Source organism: Lethenteron reissneri, chromosome 68 (assembly GCF_015708825.2).
Source record: "Lethenteron reissneri isolate LAM-NWPU_2019-01 chromosome 68, ASM1570882v1, whole genome shotgun sequence".
NCBI lineage: Eukaryota > Metazoa > Chordata > Hyperoartia > Petromyzontiformes > Petromyzontidae > Lethenteron > Lethenteron reissneri.
In genome coordinates, this window is record NC_083846.1 from 1,162,398 (window position 1) to 1,181,923 (window position 19,526).

General features: G+C 51.7%; 1 protein-coding gene across 1 annotated transcript in view; it reads left to right on the forward strand.

Moving 5' to 3' along the window:
• The first annotated feature begins 452 nt into the window (after window positions 1–452).
• LOC133360294 (von Willebrand factor-like) overlaps window positions 453–19,526 on the forward strand; it is a 27,603-nt gene continuing 8,529 nt past the window's right edge. Inside the window, exons 1-5 of the mRNA XM_061578937.1 lie at window positions 453–491; window positions 12,863–12,988; window positions 13,834–13,885; window positions 18,895–19,038; window positions 19,389–19,498. Coding sequence (XP_061434921.1) covers window positions 453–491; window positions 12,863–12,988; window positions 13,834–13,885; window positions 18,895–19,038; window positions 19,389–19,498 — 471 coding nt within the window. The remainder of the gene's footprint in view (window positions 492–12,862; window positions 12,989–13,833; window positions 13,886–18,894; window positions 19,039–19,388; window positions 19,499–19,526) is intronic.

Below are 19,526 nucleotides of genomic sequence, written 5' to 3' on the forward strand. Positions count from 1 at the left end.
CTGGTAGCTGCTGTCTGCGCAGCTGCGGTAGCTGGATTCGGGGCGATTGATGATCCAGCACGACGATTCACTCCACTCGCTCACTCGCTCACCCATTCACTCACTCACTCACTAACCCACTCACTCACTGACCCACTCACCCACCCATCCACTCGCTCACTCACTCACCCACACACTCACTCACCCACTCACTCACTCACCCATTCACTCGCTCACTCACTAAACCACTCACTCACCCACCCACTCACCCACCCATCCACTCGCTCACTCACTCACCCACTCACTCACCCACACACTCACCCATTCACTCACTCACCCCCCCACCCACCCACCCATCCACTCGCTCACTCACCACCACCCACCACCCTCTAACACCAACGCACAGATACGCATCATCGTTGGGGCAGGATTCTCAACAGAAAACATTTCTCAAACCTTCTCCCAACGTGCCAATGGAGTGCGAGTTCGCGGGAGGCTCCCTTAACGCGCTGGTGCGAACGGCTTGTAATCGAAGTTCAAATTTAGTGGAAAGTTCCGTGGGCTATGTATTGTTGTAATATAAATCTGACGGCCGCGTTGACACGTAGGCCTGATTAATCACGCACGGAAACAAATCATCAATCAAGAGAGAGCGAGCGAGCGAGATTTGGCCGTGTGGGTAACAATCACGCTCCAACACACACACACACGACAAAACCACCCACCCCCAGACATGTTGTTTTCATGGCGTGCGTGTGCGCGCGTGTTTGTTTTTTTGTCTTCGTGACAACGAAAACCAAATATTGAGAAAGGATTAGCCGGCCCTCTTCATAGAAACCGCCGGCGAGGAAATCCCCATTTCCCCTATGCCTCCTGAACAACACAAGCGGAGTGCCCTTTGAGGAGGCGGGGAGGGCGTCAGCGTCATTCCCTCGTCCTCTTCATCTTCTGAAGTGGCGATGGAAATCGGACGGATATTTTCATTAAAATATTATTTCCCCCCAACCCCCACCCCCCCCTTCTTCGTTTATCTACCGAGCTCACTCCGTGCGCGTGTCCGCCAAACGTTGACCTCCCACACCCTCCACGCCCCCCTCTCCCACCGCCTACCTCTGTGCGTGTGAGAGTGTGCAAGTGTGAAAGTGTGCAAGTGTGAGAGTGTGGAAGTGTGAAAGTGTGAGAGTGTGCAAGTGTGAAAGTGTGAGAGTGTGCAAGTGTGCAAGTGTGAGAGTGTGAGAGTGTGCAAGTGTGCAAGTGTGAGAGTGTGAGAGTGTGCAAGTGTGAGAGTGTGCAAGTGTGCAAGTGTGAGAGTGTGAGATTGTGCAAGTGTGCAAGTGTGAAAGTGTGAAAGTGTGCAAGTGTGAGAGTGTGCAAGTGTGCAAGTGTGCAAGTGTGAGAGTGTGCAAGTGTGCAAGTGTGCAAGTGTGAGAGTGTGCAAGTGTGAGAGTGTGAAAGTGTGCAAGTGTGCAAGTGTGAGAGTGTGCAAGTGTGCAAGTGTGCAAGTGTGAGAGTGTGCAAGTGTGAGAGTGTACAAGTGTGCAAGTGTGAAAGTGTGAGCGTGTACAAGTGTGCAAGTGTGAAAGTGTGCAAGTGTGAGAGTGTGCAAGTGTGAGAGTGTGCAAGTGTGAAAGTGTGAAAGTGTGCAAATGTGCAAGTGTGAAAGTGTTCAAGTGTGCAAGTGTGAGAGTGTACAAGTGTGAGAGTGTGAAAGTGTGCAAGTGTGCAAGTGTGAGAGTGTGCAAGTGTGCAAGTATGAGAATGTGGAAGTGTCAAAGTGTGCAAGTGTGAGAGTGTGAAAGTGTGCAAGTGTGCAAGTGTGAATGTGTACAAGTGTGCAAGTGTGCAAGTGTGAGAGTGTGAAAGTGTGCAAGTGTGCAAGTGTGATAGTGTGCAAGTGTGCAAGTGTGAGAGTGTGAAAGTGTGCAAGTGTGAGAGTGTACAAGTGTGAGAGTGTGCAAGTGTGCAAGTGTGAACGTGTGCAAGTGTGAGAGTGTGAAAGTGTGAGAATGTGAAAGTGTGAGAGTGTGCAAGTGTGCAAGTGTGAGAGTGTGAAAGTGTGCAAGTGTGAGAGTGTGCAAGTGTGAGAGTGTGAGAGTGTACAAGTGTGCAAGTGTGCAAGTGTGAAAGTGTGACATTGTGCAAGTGTGAGAGTGTGCAAGTGTGAGAGTGTGAGAGTGTGCAAGTGTGCAAGTGTGAGAGTGTGAAAGTGTGAAAGTGTGAGAGTGTGCAAGTGTGAGAGTGTGCAAGTGTGAGAGTGTGAAAGTGTGCAAGTGTGAGAGTGTGCAAGTGTGCAAGTGTGAGAGTGTGCAAGTGTGCAAGTGTGAAAGTGTGCAAGTGTGCAAGTGTGAGAGTGTGCAAGTGTGAGAGTGTGCAAGTATGCAAGTGTGAAAGTGTGCAAGTGTGAGAGTGTGCAAGTGTGCAAGTGTGAGAGTGTGCAAGTGTGCAAGTGTGAAAGTGTGCAAGTGTGAGAGTGTGCAAGTGTGCAAGTGTGAGAGTGTGCAAGTGTGAGAGTGTGCAAGTGTGCAAGTGTGATAGTGTGCAAGTGTGAAAGTGTGCAAGTGTGAGAGTGTGCAAGTGTGCAAGTGTGAGAGTGTGAAAGTGTGCAAGTGTGAGAGTGTACAAGTGTGAGAGTGTACAAGTGTGAGAGTTTGCAAGTGTGAGAAAGTGAAAGTGTGCAAGTGTGAGAGTGTGAAAGTGTGAGAGTGTACAAGTGTGAGAGTTTGCAAGTGTGAAAGTGTGAAAGTGTGCAAGTGTGAGAGTGTGAAAGTGTGCAAGTGTGAGAGTGTGAAAGTGTGCAAGTGTGAGAGTGTGCAAGTGTGAGAGTGTGAGAGTGTGCAAGTGTGAGAGTGTGCAAGTGTGAAAGTGTGAAAGTGTGAAAGTGTGCAAGTGTGAGAGTGTGAAAGTGTGAGAGTGTGAAAGTGTGCAAGTGTGAGAGTGTGAAAGTGTGCAAGTGTGAGAGTGTGCAAGTGTGAGAGTGTGCAAGTGTGCAAGTGTGAGAGTGTGCAAGTGTGAGAGTGTGCAAGTGTGCAAGTGTGCAAGTGTGCAAGCGTGGCTCAAGGGCGCGCGATGTGGACTAGAGGTTGCTCCAGGGTACGGTGCCCGCCCGCGGATTATCGCAACAAGCACGCTGCTCACCGCTGCCCCAAGCTCTGCGATCCTCTGCGTACGAAGGCGTCGCCCGGCCAATTAAGAAGGAGCCGGTCGTACGGGGGAGGGGGGGGGGGAGAAAACCCAACGCTTGTAGTAGCTACTACATAGTAGCTACTACTACATGTGTAGTAGCTACTACATAGTACGTAGTAGCTACTACTACATATGTAGTAGTAGCTACTACATATGTAGGGGTGTTAGAGAGAGAGCCGTTATGCATGGCAGCCTATGGCAAACAAACACAGTGGGCGGGGCTACGTAAGTGCACGGGGAGGTGCCCTCTACGACGTCCGAGCCAGGCACCCTGGGGGGGGGCTGGTTCGAACGTTATGATCCCCCGGGGCCCCACCCCTCAGGGAGGGGTTGGGTATAAAAGGGGATGTATCAAAGGGCTCGGGAGTAGAGTTAAAAGCTAACCAGAGAAGACTGAAGACGTCTTAGATAGAGCCCTGGACTCCCCTAGTTCGATGTCCTTATCAGGGCCGAACAGGACTGAGCCAGCGGCGTGGTCCCGAAAGCCAGAGCCGGTGCTCTTGTAAGAGCTGGTCTGGGACTCCGGGTACCGGGCCCGACTTACCAGTGTCGGGCCAGATAGCCTCCCCTAGCCCGTTAGTGGAGGACTCGGGGGTAGGACAGGGATAGCTAGGGGTGTATTCCCAGTTATACGGGTGAGGGGGCCGATACCCCCTCGAGTGTTATATGCCCACTGTTGTACTGTAAAATAAATACACGTGTGCCTCCACCTCGGTGTCAAGCGTCCTCACCGGTACTTCACATACATAGTAGCTACTACTACATACGTAGCTACTACTACATACGTAGTAGTAGCTACTACATACGTAGTAGTAGCTACTACATATGTAGTAGTAGCTACTACATACATAGTAGCTACTACTACATGTGTAGTAGCTACTACATAGTACGTAGTAGCTACTACTACATATGTAGTAGTAGCTACTACACATGTAGTAGTAGCTACTACACATGTAGTAGTAGCTACTACACATGTAGTAGCTACTACACATGTAGTAGTAACTACTACATATGTAGTAGTAGCTACGGGTCGCGTACTTTCAAGGGCCCCGCGCTAAACGCTTTCAAGCTATCAATTCCGGTTCAGTGATTCTGCACTTGCTCTATCACTAAAGTACTATACCGCCTTCAACTTTTACGAACGACCGGGTGTTTAACGTTAGCGATTTGCCGTATCATCTGCGCTGTATAGCGAATCAAAAAAGTACAATTACTTTACTACGCAAGTAAACAATTTGTGTTTTAATATTTACATTTATTTATTTAGGGCCCCTTTATAACATCATACACTACAGGCCCCGCACTAGCTTCATCCAATTCGAGGATCTCCACGGAATCCATTCGTTGGCTCAAGGTCGTGATTGTCGCGGGGAGGAGGAAGTCCATTCAAGGCCCTCAAATACTGGCGAGAGAACATTAAATACATCTGAGCACAGTGCGTTGGCGACAGGGGCGGTTTCTTCATTAGGGCGATTGGGCGACGCACCACCAATGTCATTCAACCACAGAGTCACGCTAGCCGTCACTGTGCCTCTGGATATAGTCCAATCAGCGTCATGCTACGTTCTGTGTAGTACCGCCGCTTTTTGGGCGATTTCCCTCCAGCTGAGAATCGCCCAGAGTGGCCCCATAGACTTACATTCAAAGATGTTTTTTTTCGAACGGGGGCGCTGCAATGCATTCTGTATGGCTTCCGGGAGGGCTCGCCCTAACGTGCTTACGTCATCATACGTGCTTACGTCATCATACGTAAGCACGTTTCATCCAACAATATAATTTGTTGCCACCTAGTGGAATCTTTAATAAAATAAACTTGAGTGGTTTATTTTAATAGTGAGTATAGAAACAAACAAGATGTATTGTAAGAGTCACTTTATTTTTCATTCATATTAAAAAAGTGAAGTTGCCTTTATATGCTTAAGCTGTTAATTTATCCATTGCATGGGTGGACCTTATCCTTATCAATCATCCAGACATTTGCCCCCCCTGAGAGATTTTACAGGAGCCGCCACTGGTTGGCGATGTGATCCTCAAAGGGTGTGCGAGCCACCACATCCAACCCCTCTTCCCTGCCCTCTCCACGTGCGTATGATCGCACTCCACGTGCGCTGCGTGGAACAAAGCACGTGGAGGGGGAGGTGAGGGGAGAGCCATTCGGCTGTGGCTCGCGACTCAGAAGTCACCACGGCCTCGTGGCGATTCTCCACAGAAATAGAGCTCGCACACACACACAGACACACAGACACACACAGACACACACACACACACAGACACACAGAGACACAGACACACAGACATACACACGCACACACACAGACACACACACAGACACACAGAGACACAGACACAGAGACACAGACACAAAGACATACACACGCACACACACACAGACACACACACACACAGACACACACACACAGACAGATACACAGACACACACACAGACACACACACAGGCACACACACACAGATACAGACACACACGCACGCATGCACACACACAAACGCACACACACAACAACAACAAAAACCGCCATTCGCCACTAAGTGACGGTGCGCACCTTGAGGCCACGTGAAGTGTCGAACGCCCGCTGGCAGGAGGTCACGGGGCAGACCCAGCAGGTGCCACGGGTCGACTGACTGAGATGACCGAGATGACGGGCTGATACACCACCTGTGCCACCTACTGTGGCAACTTGCTGTGATTTAGCTACCCGGCGCTTCACTCGTTGTTGTGAGCGTCGCTCCTCCGCCCTCCGTTGTTGTTGGAGGGCGACTGCCTCCAACTGGCCAGTAGCGTCCTTTACGAGCCTCCTCCACAGAGACCGATCTTGACACCGCTGGTACCAGTCATCGGCAAGTCCACTCAGCTCCACGTCCTCCTGTACCACGTCACTCCATCTCTTCTATAGCCCGTGCTGCGCCCGTTTAGCCCCTCTCGATCCGACCGAACAAAAGCTGTTTAGGCATGCGGTGGCTGGGCATGCGGGCTACATGGCCCAGCCAACGCAGCCTTACCTGCTGGAGGTGCTCACCGATGGGACTTTGTCCAGATCTTTCGAGGATTTGTGAGCTCTTCACACAATCCAGCCTGGTTAAACCCAGGATTAATCATAGGCAGGCCAGCCTAAATGTTTCGAACCGACGAATATGCTCCATTAGGGGGGTCCACGTTTCGCAAGCGTAGAGAAGGGAGGGAATGACCGTGGCCGAGAAGACCTGAAGCTTCGTGCGGAGCGACAGACCAGGTAGCTTCCACACAGCGTTGCGCAACCGATGAAAAGATAATGCTGCTCGACCGATTCGGAGTGAGACCTCTGCTGTTAAACCGGAGCCGGCCATGAGCACACTGCCCAGGCATGGGAAACTCTCCACTCTCTCCACAACTGCGCCATCACCGATTGGAAGTTGTGGGGGTAGAGTGTCCGATGGTACAAAATACCCAGGCAGTTTCTGATGGTAAGGCCCCACCTCTTAGTGGCACACTCCAGTTTCAGCAGCAGCGCCTCCAACTCCTCCTCTGAGTGAGCTGCAATTACCAAATCATCGGCATACATAACGTGGTCGACCAATAGGGAGCCATCCCTTGACCGCATCCGGGCATCAATCAGCCTTCCATTGTATCTGTACCAGATGGAGACACACGCACACACACAGACACACACACACAACAACAACAACCGCCATTCGCTACTAAGTGGTGGTGACGTCACCACGACGCTTGTGCCAGGCCATGTGCACCTTGAGGCCACGTGAAGTGTCGAACGCCCGCTGGCAGGAGGTCACGGGGCAGACCCAGGTGCCACGGGTCGACTGACTGAGATGACACAGACACACACAGACACACGCACACACACACGCACACACACGGTCACAGACACACAGAACAGCGGTGCGTGGAGACACAATGAGAATCTGTAATCATACCGGACGGGGAATCCGACACAGCTCTGAAGCTGTCCTTTTATTATCATCACACAGGTGTCCACTTAGATAGAGAGTCGTGGGGGCGGGGTGGGGGGGAGGGTGCAGTCGCTGCTGCATATGCAGCTACTTGTGCTACTACTACTACACATGTAGTAGCTGCTACATATGCAGCTATACTTGTGCTACTACTACATGTAGTAGCTACTACATATGCAGCTACTTGTGCTACTACTACTACACATGTAGTAGCTGCTACATATGCAGCTACTTGTGCTACTACTACACATGTAGTAGCTGCTACATATGCAGCTACTTGTGCTACTACTACATGTAGTAGCTACTACATATGCAGCTACTTGTGCTACTACTACACATGCAGTAGCTACTACATATGCAGCTACTTGTGCTACTACTACACATGCAATAGCTGCTACATATGCAGCTACTTGTGCTACTACTACACATGCAATAGCTGCTACATATGCAGCTACTTGTGCTACTACTACATGTAGTAGCTTACTACATATGCAGCTATACTTGTGCTACTACTACACATGCAGTAGCTGCAACATATGCAGCTACTTGTGCTACTACTACACATGCAGTAGCTGCTACATATGCAGCTACTTGTGCTACAACTACACATGCAATAGCTGCTACATATGCAGCTACTTGTGCTACTACTACATATGTAGTAGCTGCTACATATGCAGCTACTTGTGCTACTACTACATATGTAGTAGCTGCTACATATGCAGCTACTTGTGCTACTACTACATATGTAGTAGCTGCTACATATGCAGCCACTTGTGCTACTGGGATCATCCGGCACGTGCCAGGTTCGACGCCGAACCCCGCCGGGGCTGGGAACTCGTTCGGGCGCTTGCTCCAGCGAGCGAGATGGGTGACCAGCAGACAGCCCACAAGGCTCTCCCCACCCCCAACCACCATTCCCACAATGCCATTTCCTTCCGACCATTCTCACCGCTGGAACATAATTAACGGGGAACACTTAAACACACTCAACGCCTGACCCCAACACACACAAACATTCCTCGCCAGAGACAAAGATCCCCCGTGTAGCCTTCACAACATGTTTGGGGCAAGTGCTGGTAGCGAGTAGCAGCGCCTATATGAAGGCCCGTGCACGTCACACAAGGGGGTGAGGTGGCCAGCACCATGCCCGGACCGCCTTTGTCTCCCCAGTGCCGATGGTTTTTTTCACACCTCGCACCAGGCACTCATTCGAGGCTGAGTCGACCTAGGGGAGGGCCTGTGACCGGTTCGGATAACCGTTACTGATGTCGGTGGCCGTGCTAGCGGGAATCGATCCCGGGTCACCGGGTTCGTAGCGTAGTGCGTTAACCACTGCGCCACCGCTCCCCCAACCCACCCACCCACCTCCCCACACAGTGCTGAGTGGTGGTGGTGGTGGATGGGGTCCTGGCGAGGAGAGCGGTGGGCACAGTCGGCAGCGCGAGGCGATGCCGAACCCCGTGACCCGGGATCGATTCCCGCTCGCACGGACACATTAACGGTGTTGAATAATTGAGCCGGTCCTGGGCCTCCCCTAGGTCGACTCAGCCCTAAATTAGTAGAGTACCTGGCGCGGTGTGTGTGCGTGCGTGTGTGTGCGTGTGTGGGTGCGTGTGTGTGCGTGCGTGTGTGCGTGTGCAGCGTGTGTGTGTGTGCGTGTGTGTGCTGAACTTTCTTTGGTGGGGAGCGGTGGCGTAGTGGTTAGCGCTACGCTGCGCTACGAACCTTGCGACCAGAGTTTGATTCCCGCTCGCGGCCACCAACGCCAGTGAGGATTATCCGAACCGGTCCTGGGTCTCCCCTAGGTCGACTCAGCCTCAAATGAGTACCTGGTACGGTGCGTAAACATCGCCTCTGGGGAAACAAAGGCGGCCGGGCGTGGTGCTGGCCACCCACCCACTCGTGTGCCGTTCTGGCCTTCATAGGTGCTGCTACTCGCTAGCAGCACCTGCCCCTACAGTCTGTTAAGGATATAGGGGGATCTTTTTTAACTTCTTTAGCACCGTACGTAGCCAACCGTGCTAATCAGAGGTCGACAAACTAAACACAACAACAACAGTTATGGAGAAACGAGTTTGTCAACCCAGATGATGATGATGTCGATTTAAAAGTGCGTAGCTGCCCAGTGGCTTCCTGATATCGGAAGGGGGGAGAGCGTTCCAGACGGCCCGCAGAAGCAGCGCATCGGAAAGCGTCGCGTGATGACGATGGTGATGATGATGGTGATGATGGTGATGATGATGATGGTGATGATGATGATGGTGATGATGATGATGGTGATGATGATGATGGTGATGATGATGATGGTGATGATGATGATGGTGATGATGATGGTGATGATGATGGTGATGATGATGATGATGGTGATGATGATGATGGTGATGATGATGATGGTGATGATGATGATGGTGATGATGATGATGGTGATGATGATGATGGTGATGATGATGATGGTGATGATGATGATGGTGATGATGATGGTGATGATGATGATGATGGTGATGATGGTGATAGTGATATGATGGTGATGATGATGGTGATGATGATGATGGTGATGATGATGGTGATGATGATGGTGATGATGATGGTGATGATGATGATGATGGGGATGATGATGGTGATGATGATGATGGTGATGATGGTGATGATGATGATGATGGTGATGATGATGATGGTGATGGTAATGATGATGATGGTGATGATGACGGTGATGATGATGGTGATGATGATGGTGATGATGATGACGGTGATGATGGTGATGATGATGGTGATGATGATGGTGATGATGATGATGGTGATGATGATGATGGTGATGATGATGATGGTGATGATGGTGATGATGATGATGATGATGGTGATGATGATGATGGTGATGATGATGATGGTGATGATGATGATGGTGATGATGATGATGGTGATGATGGTGATGATGATGATGATGGTGATGATGATGATGGTGATGATGATGATGGTGATGATGATGATGGTGATGATGATGGTGATGATGATGGTGATGATGATGATGATGATGGTGATGATGATGTGATGGTGATAGTGATGATGATGGTGATGATGATGGTGATGATGATGATGGTGATGATGATGGTGATGATGATGGTGATGATGATGGTGATGATGATGGTGCTGATGATGATGGGGATGATGATGATGATGATGGTGATGATGGTGATGATGATGATGATGGTGATGATGATGATGGTGATGGTAATGATGATGATGGTGATGATGACGGTGATGATGATGGTGATGATGATGGTGATGATGATGACGGTGATGATGGTGATGATGATGGTGATGATGATGATGATGGTGATGATGATGATGGTGATGATGATGATGGTGATGATGATGATGGTGATGATGATGATGGTGATGATGATGATGGTGATGGTGATGATGATGATGATGGTGATGATGATGATGGTGATGATGGTGATGATGATGGTGATGATGATGATGGTGATGATGATGGTGATGATGATGTTGATGTGATGATGATGGTGATGATGATGGTGATGATGATGATGATGGTGATGATGATGATGATGGGATGATGATGATGGTGATGATGATGATGGTGATGATGATGATGATGGTGATGATGATGATGGTGATGATGATGGTGATGATGATGATGATGATGGTGATGATGGTGATAGTGATGATGATGGTGATGATGATGGTGATGATGATGATGGTGATGATGATGGTGATGATGATGGTGATGATGATGGTGATGATGATGGTGATGATGATGGTGATGATGGGTGATGATGATGATGATGATGGTGATGATGATGATGGTGATGGTAATGATGATGACGGTGATGATGACGGTGATGATGATGGTGATGATGATGGTGATGATGATGACGGTGATGATGGTGATGATGATGATGATGGTGATGATGGTGATGATGATGATGGTGATGATGATGATGGTGATGATTGATGATGATGATGGTGATGATGATGATGTGATGATGGTGATGATGGATGATGATGGTGATGATGATGATGATGGTGATGATGATGAGGATGTGATGTGATGGTGATGATGATGGTTGATGGATGATGATGATGGTGATGCTGATGATGGTGATGATGATGATGGTGCTGATGATGCTGATGTGGTAATGATGATGATGGTGATGATGATGATGGTGATGATGATGATGGTGAGATGATGATGGTGATGATGAGATGGTGATGATGATGATGATGGTGACGATGATGGTGATGATGATGATGGTGATGATGACGGTGATGATGGTGATGATGGTGATGATGATGATGACGGTGATGATGGTGATGATGTGATAATGATGATGATGACGGTGATGATGATGGTGATGATGATGATGGTGATGATGGTGATGATGATGATGGTGATGATGGTGGATGATGATGGTGATGATGGTGATGATGATGGTGATGATGGTGATGATGATGGTGATGATGATGGTGATGATGATGGTGATAATGGTGATGATGATGATGATGGTGATGATGATGATGGTGATGATGATGGTGATGATGGTGATGATGATGGTGATGACGGTGATGATGGTGATGATGGTGATGATGGTGATGATGATGACGGTGATGATGGTGATGATGGTGATGATGATGATGACGGTGATGATGATGATGATGGTGATGATGATGATGGTGATGATGATGGTGATGATGGTGATGATGATGATGGTGATGATGATGGTGATGATGATGATGGTGATGATGATGATGGTGATGATGACGATGATGACGGTGATGATGATGGTAATGATGATGATGGTGATGATGATGACGATGGTGATGATGGTGATGATGATGATGGTGATGATGATGATGGTGATGATGACAGTGATGACGACGGTGATGATGACGACGATGATGATGACGGTGATGATGATGGTAATGATGGTAATGATGATGATGGTAATGATGATGATGGTGATGATGATGACGATGGTGATGATGGTGATGATGATGGTGATGATGACAGTGATGACGACGGTGATGATGACGACGATGATGATGATGACGGTAATGATGATGACGGTGATGACGACGGCGATGATGACGACGGTGATGGTGATGATACGTGGAGTCTGCGTCTCTCTCTCTCTCATCATCATCACCGCGGTGGCTAGGAGATGTTGACTGCCTCGCCTGGTCTACAGGAGGTCATGGGTTCGACCCTGACGACGCCTGCTGCTGCTGCTGTGTACGTGGAGTCTGCGTCTCTCTCTCTCGGTCTCCCCGTGGTGGTCACTCCGTGGATTTGTCTCCGGGTCCTCCACCGGTTCTTCTCCTCTACATCAAGAACCAAGCCTTTGGCTGCTGCTGCTGCTGTACACTTCCATGCTGATGATGAAGAAGGGCCATTGCGTCGTAGCGCTACCACGTGCGATAGCCAGGTCGTAACTCAGTGGGGCTTCACCGGGTCAAGTAACAACACGTCGTCTGTAGTTTGTCGTCTGGCAACATTATGTTGCAGGCAATAGGGGAAAGAGCGGGGTGGGAATCGAACCGTGAGAAACGAACTCGGAGAATCCCAACTCACTGCTCACTCCCCTCTTCACTCCTCCTGCTGTTTATTCCTCCTCCTCCTCTTTCTCACACCTCCTTCTCCTCCTGCTCCTCCTCCTGTTCCTCCCTCCTCCCTCCTTTTGCCTCCTCCTCCGCCTCTGGATCCGTACAAATGCGGTAGCTGCTGCTGCTGCTGGTGGTGCTGGTGGTGCTGCTGGTGGTGGTGCTGCTGGTGCTGGTGGTGGTGGTGGCGATCAACAGCGGCACCCTCACGGGTCTAATGTCTGTAGGCAAGGGCATGGCCAAGGTATGTGAAGGGCACGTCTGTGACACTCAGTGTGTGTGGATGTGACACTCAGTGTGCATGGATGTGGCACTCAGTGTGCATGGATGTGACACTTAGTGGGAATGTGTGTGGACGTCTCTGCGACCAAGTTGCATACAACGCAATGCCCTCACTCACCATTTAATTCGCCGACCATCACTCACTCATCATCCCACTCACCATCTCACTCACTCACTCACCATTCCACTCACCATCTTAATCACCATCCCACTCAATCACCATTCCACTCACCATCTCACTCACTCACTCACCATTCCACTCATCATCTCACTCACTCACCATCTCACTCACTCACACACCATCTCACTCATTCACTTACTCACTCACCATCTTACTCACTCACTCACCATCTCACTCATTCACTCACCATCTCACTCATTCACTCACTCACTATCTCACTCAGACACCATATCATTGACTCACTCACTCACCATCCCACTCACTCACACACCATCTCACTCATTCACTCACTTACTCACTTACCATCTCATTGACTCACTCATTCACCATCTCACTCATTCACTCACTCACCATCTCACTCATTCACTTACTCACTCACCATCTCACTCACTCACACACACCATCTCACTCATTCACTCACCATCTCAATGACTCACTCACGCACCATCCCACTCACTCACTCACCATCTCATTCACTCACTCACCATCCCACTCACTCACTCACCATTTCACTCACTCACCATCCCACTCACTCACTCACCATTTCACTCACTCACCATCTCACTCACCATTTCACTCTGGCAAACTTGGCACCTGAAACCCGCGGCGTTGTGCTCTCTCCCCAGCTGGTGTCTATCGCCCTGTTCGCTCTACTCACCGCGGCGAGCGAAATTCAAGGTAAGTTCATAAAGATAAAGACAAAGATCCCCCGTGTAGCCTGAACAGATTGGTGGGGCAAGTGCTGTTAGCGAGTAGCACCTACGAAGGACGGTACGGCACACGAGGGGGTGGGTGGCCAGCACCACGCCTGACCGCCTTTGTTTCCCCAGTGGCGACGTTTACACATCGCACCAAGTACTCATTTGAGGCTGAGTTGACCTAGAGGAGGCCCAGGATCGGTTCAGATAATCGTCACTGGCGTTGGTTGGCCGTGAGCGGGAATCGAACTCGGTTCGCCGGGTTCGTAGCGCAGCGCGCTAACCGCTACGCCACCGCCCCCCCAACACACAAAACACAAAGATCCCCCGTGTAGCCTGGACTGATTGTTGGAGCAGGCGCTGTTAGCCAGTAGTTAGCGAGTAGCAGCGCCTATGAAGGCCGGCACGGCTCGTGATCTTTGGCCTTCATAGGTGCTTGCTGACAACACTTGCCCCAAAGAGGCTACACGGGGGATCTTTGTCTGTGTACTGTTTGTCAATGGGTGCTGCTTACTGGCGCGCGCGCGTGGATGTGTTTTTATGAATGGGAATTCGCGTTGTTTTTTTTTATCAATGACCACGTCGCGGAAACGGGATGAATGGAGGCATCGAGAGGAGAGGACGCGTCAAAGAATGATCGAGTCGCCTGCTGTGCCGAGACGTGTCCCAGCGTCGGTGTGCCTCTGTGTGTGGGGTCGCCGTGAGGAGCGGTGGCGCAGCAGTTAGCGCGCCGTGAGGAGCGGTGGCGCAGCGGTTAGCGCGCCGTGAGGAGCGGTGGCGCAGTGGTTAGCACGTCGTGAGGAGCGGTGGCGCAGCGGTTAGCACGCCGCCCTACGACCACGGCCAGAGACCCCGATTCCAATTCCCGCTCACGACCACCATCACCATCACCACCACCAACACCACCACCAACACCACCACCACCCCCACCACCATCACCACCACCACCAACAAGAGTGACAGTGAACATTTGAATCGGTCCTGCGCCTCCACTTGGTTTGACTCAGCCTCAAATGAGTAGCTGGTGAAGTGTGTCAACCATCAGCAACTGGGGAGACAAAGGCGGCCGGGCGGACGTGGTGCTGCCCCCCCACCACCCCCACCACCACCACCACCACCATCACCATTACCACCACCATCACCACCACCATCACCACCACAACCCCCACCACCACCACCACCACCATTACCACCACCATCACCACCACCATTACCACCACCATCACCACCACCATTACCACCACCACCATCACCACCACCATTACCACCACCATCACCACCACCATTACCAGCACCATCACCACCACCACCCCCACCACCACCACCACCTCCCCGCGTGTGCCGTGCCGGGTCTGAACAGGCACTAGCGAACAGCACTTGCCCCAACAGTCTGTTACGTAATTATTGATGGGGAAGCTTTAGCTTGGCAAATGTCTTGTCTGTGTGTGCATGTTGGCTTTCATAGGTGCTACTCGCCAGCAGCACTTGCCCCAACAGTCTTTTAGAGGCTATACGGGGGATCTTCGTCTTTGTATCTGGTTTGTCTGTGTCTGTGTGTTGGCAAAAGTTTGTGTTCGCTATCAGCACTTGGCTCAACAGTCCACGTAGGCTACACGGGGGGCCTTTGTCAGTTGTCGCTCTGTTTATTTATCTTTACCAAGTTTCAATTCCTGCTCGGTCCTCAATAACTCACACAAAGACAAAGGTCCCCCGTATAGCCTGAACAGACTGTTGGGGCAAGTGCTGTTAGCGAGCACCTTTGAAGGCCGGCACGGCACACGAGGGGTGGGTGGCCAGCACCACGCCCGGCCGCCTTTGTCTCCCCAGTGGCGACGTTACACACCGTACCAGGTACTCATTTGAGGCTGAGTCGACCGAGGGGAGACCCAGGACCGGTGCGGATAATCGTCACTGGCGTTGGTGGCCGTGAGCGGGATTCCAACCTGGATCGCCGGGTTCATAGCGCAGCGCGCTAACCACTACACTACCGCTCCCCACTCACTCAGACACTCACACACTCATACACGCAGTCACTCAAACACTCACACAACAACAACAACCGCCATTCGCCACTAAGTGGCGGTGACGTCACCACGACGCTTGTGCCAGGCCATGTGCACCTTGAGGCCACGTGAAGTGTCGAACGCCCACTGGCAGGAGGTCACAGGTCGAGTGACTGAGATGATTGGCTGATGCACCACCTGTGCCCCCTACTGTGCCGACTTGCTGTGCTTTAGCCACCCGGCGCTCCGCTCGTTGTTGTGAGCGTCGCTCCTCCGCCCTCCGTTGTTGTTGGAGGGCGACTGCCTCCAACTGCCCAGTAGCGTTCTTCACGAGCCTCCTCCACTGAGGCCGATGTTGACACCGCTGGTACCAGTCATCGGCAAGTCCACTCAGCTCCACGTCCTCCTGTACCACATCACTCCATCTCTAGCCCGTGCCATGCCCATTTAGCCCCCTCTATCCGGCCGAACAAAAGCTGTTTGAGCATGCGGTGGCTGGGCATGTGGGCGACATGACCCAGCCAACGCAGCCTTGCCTGCCGGAGGAGCTCACCGATGGGACTTTGCCCAGATATTTCAAGGATTTGTGAGCTCTTCACACAATCCAGCCTGGTTACCACCCAGGATTTATCGTAGGCAGGCCAGCCTAAATGTTTCTAACCGGTGGAGATGTTCCATTAGGGGGGGTCCACGTTTCACAAGCGTAGAGAAAGGGAGGGAATGACCGTGGCCGAGAAGACCTGAAGCTTCGTGCGGAGCGACAGACCAAGTAGCTTCCACACAGCGTTACGCAACCGATGAAAAGATATTGCCGCTCGACTGATTCGGAGTGAGACCTCTGCTGTTAAACCGGAGCCGGTCATGAGCACACTGTCCAGGTATGGGAAACTCTCCACTCTCTCTACAACTGCCCCATCACCGATTGGGAGTTGTGTGTGAATGAGCAGCAATTACCAAATCATCGGCATACATAACGTGGTTGACCAATAGAGAGCCATCCCTTGACTGCACTCGGGCATCGATCAGCCTCCCATTGTATCTGTACCAAATGGAAATTCCCCGGTACTCTTTAGCCAGCACCTGTGACAGGAGGTCATAGAAGGCATCTGACTAATCGGCTTTGCCTGCATCCCTCCATGGATGTTGGTCTTCGGTGGGGGCATAAGTAACCACGACCACCACTCCTCGCCTCCGGTTCATGGGAAGGCGAGCCCAAAGTAGCCTGGGGCTTACAGCTTCCCACACCTCACCGCCACGCTGCCACGCCCCCTTCATTCTTTTATTCAGAAGAAGAGCCACACCCTGTTGTTTGAAAGTCTCCTGCCCCGAGTAGAGGAATGTCCACCTCTCATGGTGGCAGGAGCCAGAGCCGGTCCACCGGACCTCCTGAATGACACAAAGATCCAGGCGGTACTGTGATGAGGGTGATGATTACGGTGATGACAGTGATGATGATGACGGTGATGATGACGGTGATCATGATGATGACGGTGATGATCCATGTGATGGCGGTGATGATGACGATGATGATGACGGTGATCATGATGATGAATGTGATGATGCATGTGATGACGGTGATGATGACGGTGATGATGATGACGGTGATCATGAAGATGAATGTGATGATGCATGTGATGACGGTGATGATGACGGTGATGATGATGACGGTGATCATGAAGATGAATGTGATGATGCATGTGATGACGGTGATGATGACAGTGATGATGATGACGGTGATGATGATCATGACGGTGATGATGATGACGGTGATCATGATGATGAATGTGATGATGCATGTGATGACGGTGATGATGACGGTGATGATGATGATGGTGATGTCGCCCACCGATAATTACCATTCAACAACATCATCGTCATCAACATCATCATCACGATCACACTGCTGATGTTATTGGTAGCTGCTCATCTCTGATGATGATGACAACAATTAATACGACGGCGATGATGACGACGACGATGATGATGCCAATGATGAGGACGATGATGATGATGACAACGATGCCGATGATGTGACACCGATGATGATGATGATGACAACGATGATGCCGATGATGATGATGACAACGATGATGCCGATGATGATGATGACACCGATGATGATGACGACGACGATGATGACGGTGATAACAACGATGATGCCAATGATGATGATGACACCGATGATGATGACGACGATGATGATGCCGATGATGACAACGATGATGACGATGCCCGAGCATTGCCTGACCATTGTCATCGTGACAAAGGGAAGACGAAGAAGAATCAGGATATGTATCCATACTGGAGGAATTCGAAGAGCTTTTAAGATGTCCAGTAAGACGTGGGGGCAGGGCTGGTCTTGGTGGTGGATGTCGGGATGGGTGGGGTGGTGGTCGTGGTGGTGGATGTCGGGATGGGTGGGGTGGTGGGAAGAGGTCTCTGCCCCTGGGACAGGAATTCCCGCGAGCCATAGGGACTGTGACTCACTGGCACGAAGACAAAACAGCAGCAGCAGCAACAACAGCAGCACCACCACCACCACCACCACCCGCGCTCCGGGCACCCTGTCGCACGCACACCGCCCTCCTCCTCCCTGCGTGGCGCCACACGGAGCCGCGCGCATCCGGCAACTGCGCCGTGGTGACCCCGAACCCAACCAAAATACTCGCCCCCCTCCCTCCCTCCCTCCCTCGCCCCCATACCTCCCTCCCTCTCTCGCCTCCCTCCCTCCCTCGCCTCCCTCCCTCGCCCCCCTCCCTCGCCCCCTCCCTCGCCCCCCTCCCTCCCTGATGCTGGGTGCCGATGATGCTGTTGCCGCTTCTAATGATGATGGTGCAGGAGACAAAGGCGGCCGGGCGTGGTGCTGGCCAACCCACCCCCATCCGTGCCCCACAGTGCCGGCCTTCATAGGCGCCGCTCCTCGCTACGAACAGCACTTGCCCAGCAGTCTGTTGAGGCTACACGGGGAACTTTGTGTTTGGCGCAGGAGAAGGCGACGAGCGGCCCGTGCGGTGCAGCCTGTTCGGCCCCGGCTGGGTGCACACGTTCGACGGCAGCGTGTACGACTTCTCCGGCGTGTGCAGCTACCAGCTGGCGGGAGACTGCGCGGGGAACTCCTTCTCCCTGCTGGGTGAGCGCTGGCTCGCACGCACACACGCACACTCGCACGCACGCACACACGCACGCACACACGCACGCACACACGCACGCACACACGCACGCACACACGCACGCACACACGCACGCACAACACACGCACGCACACACACACGCACGCATGCACGCACACTCGCTTCCACCGGCTTACCCGAACCGTCCAGCCCGGTATGGGTTTGGGGTTTCTTTTTTTTTCAACCACCGTTCGCAAAAGGAGTCGGCCCACAATATCGTCGCTCTCCTGCCTCTCTCTCCCTGCCCTCTCTCCCCCGCCTCTCTCTCTCCCCCGCCTCTCTCTCTCCCGCCTCACTCTCCCCGCCACAGTGAGCTACGAGGATGGAGAGGCGCGTGGATTGTCGCTCTACGTTCCGGCCCAGGCCCTGGAGCTGCAACTCTTCACCAATGGAACCTGCATCCTGGACGGACACGGCGATGTCATCATCAACAGCAGCAGCATCATTA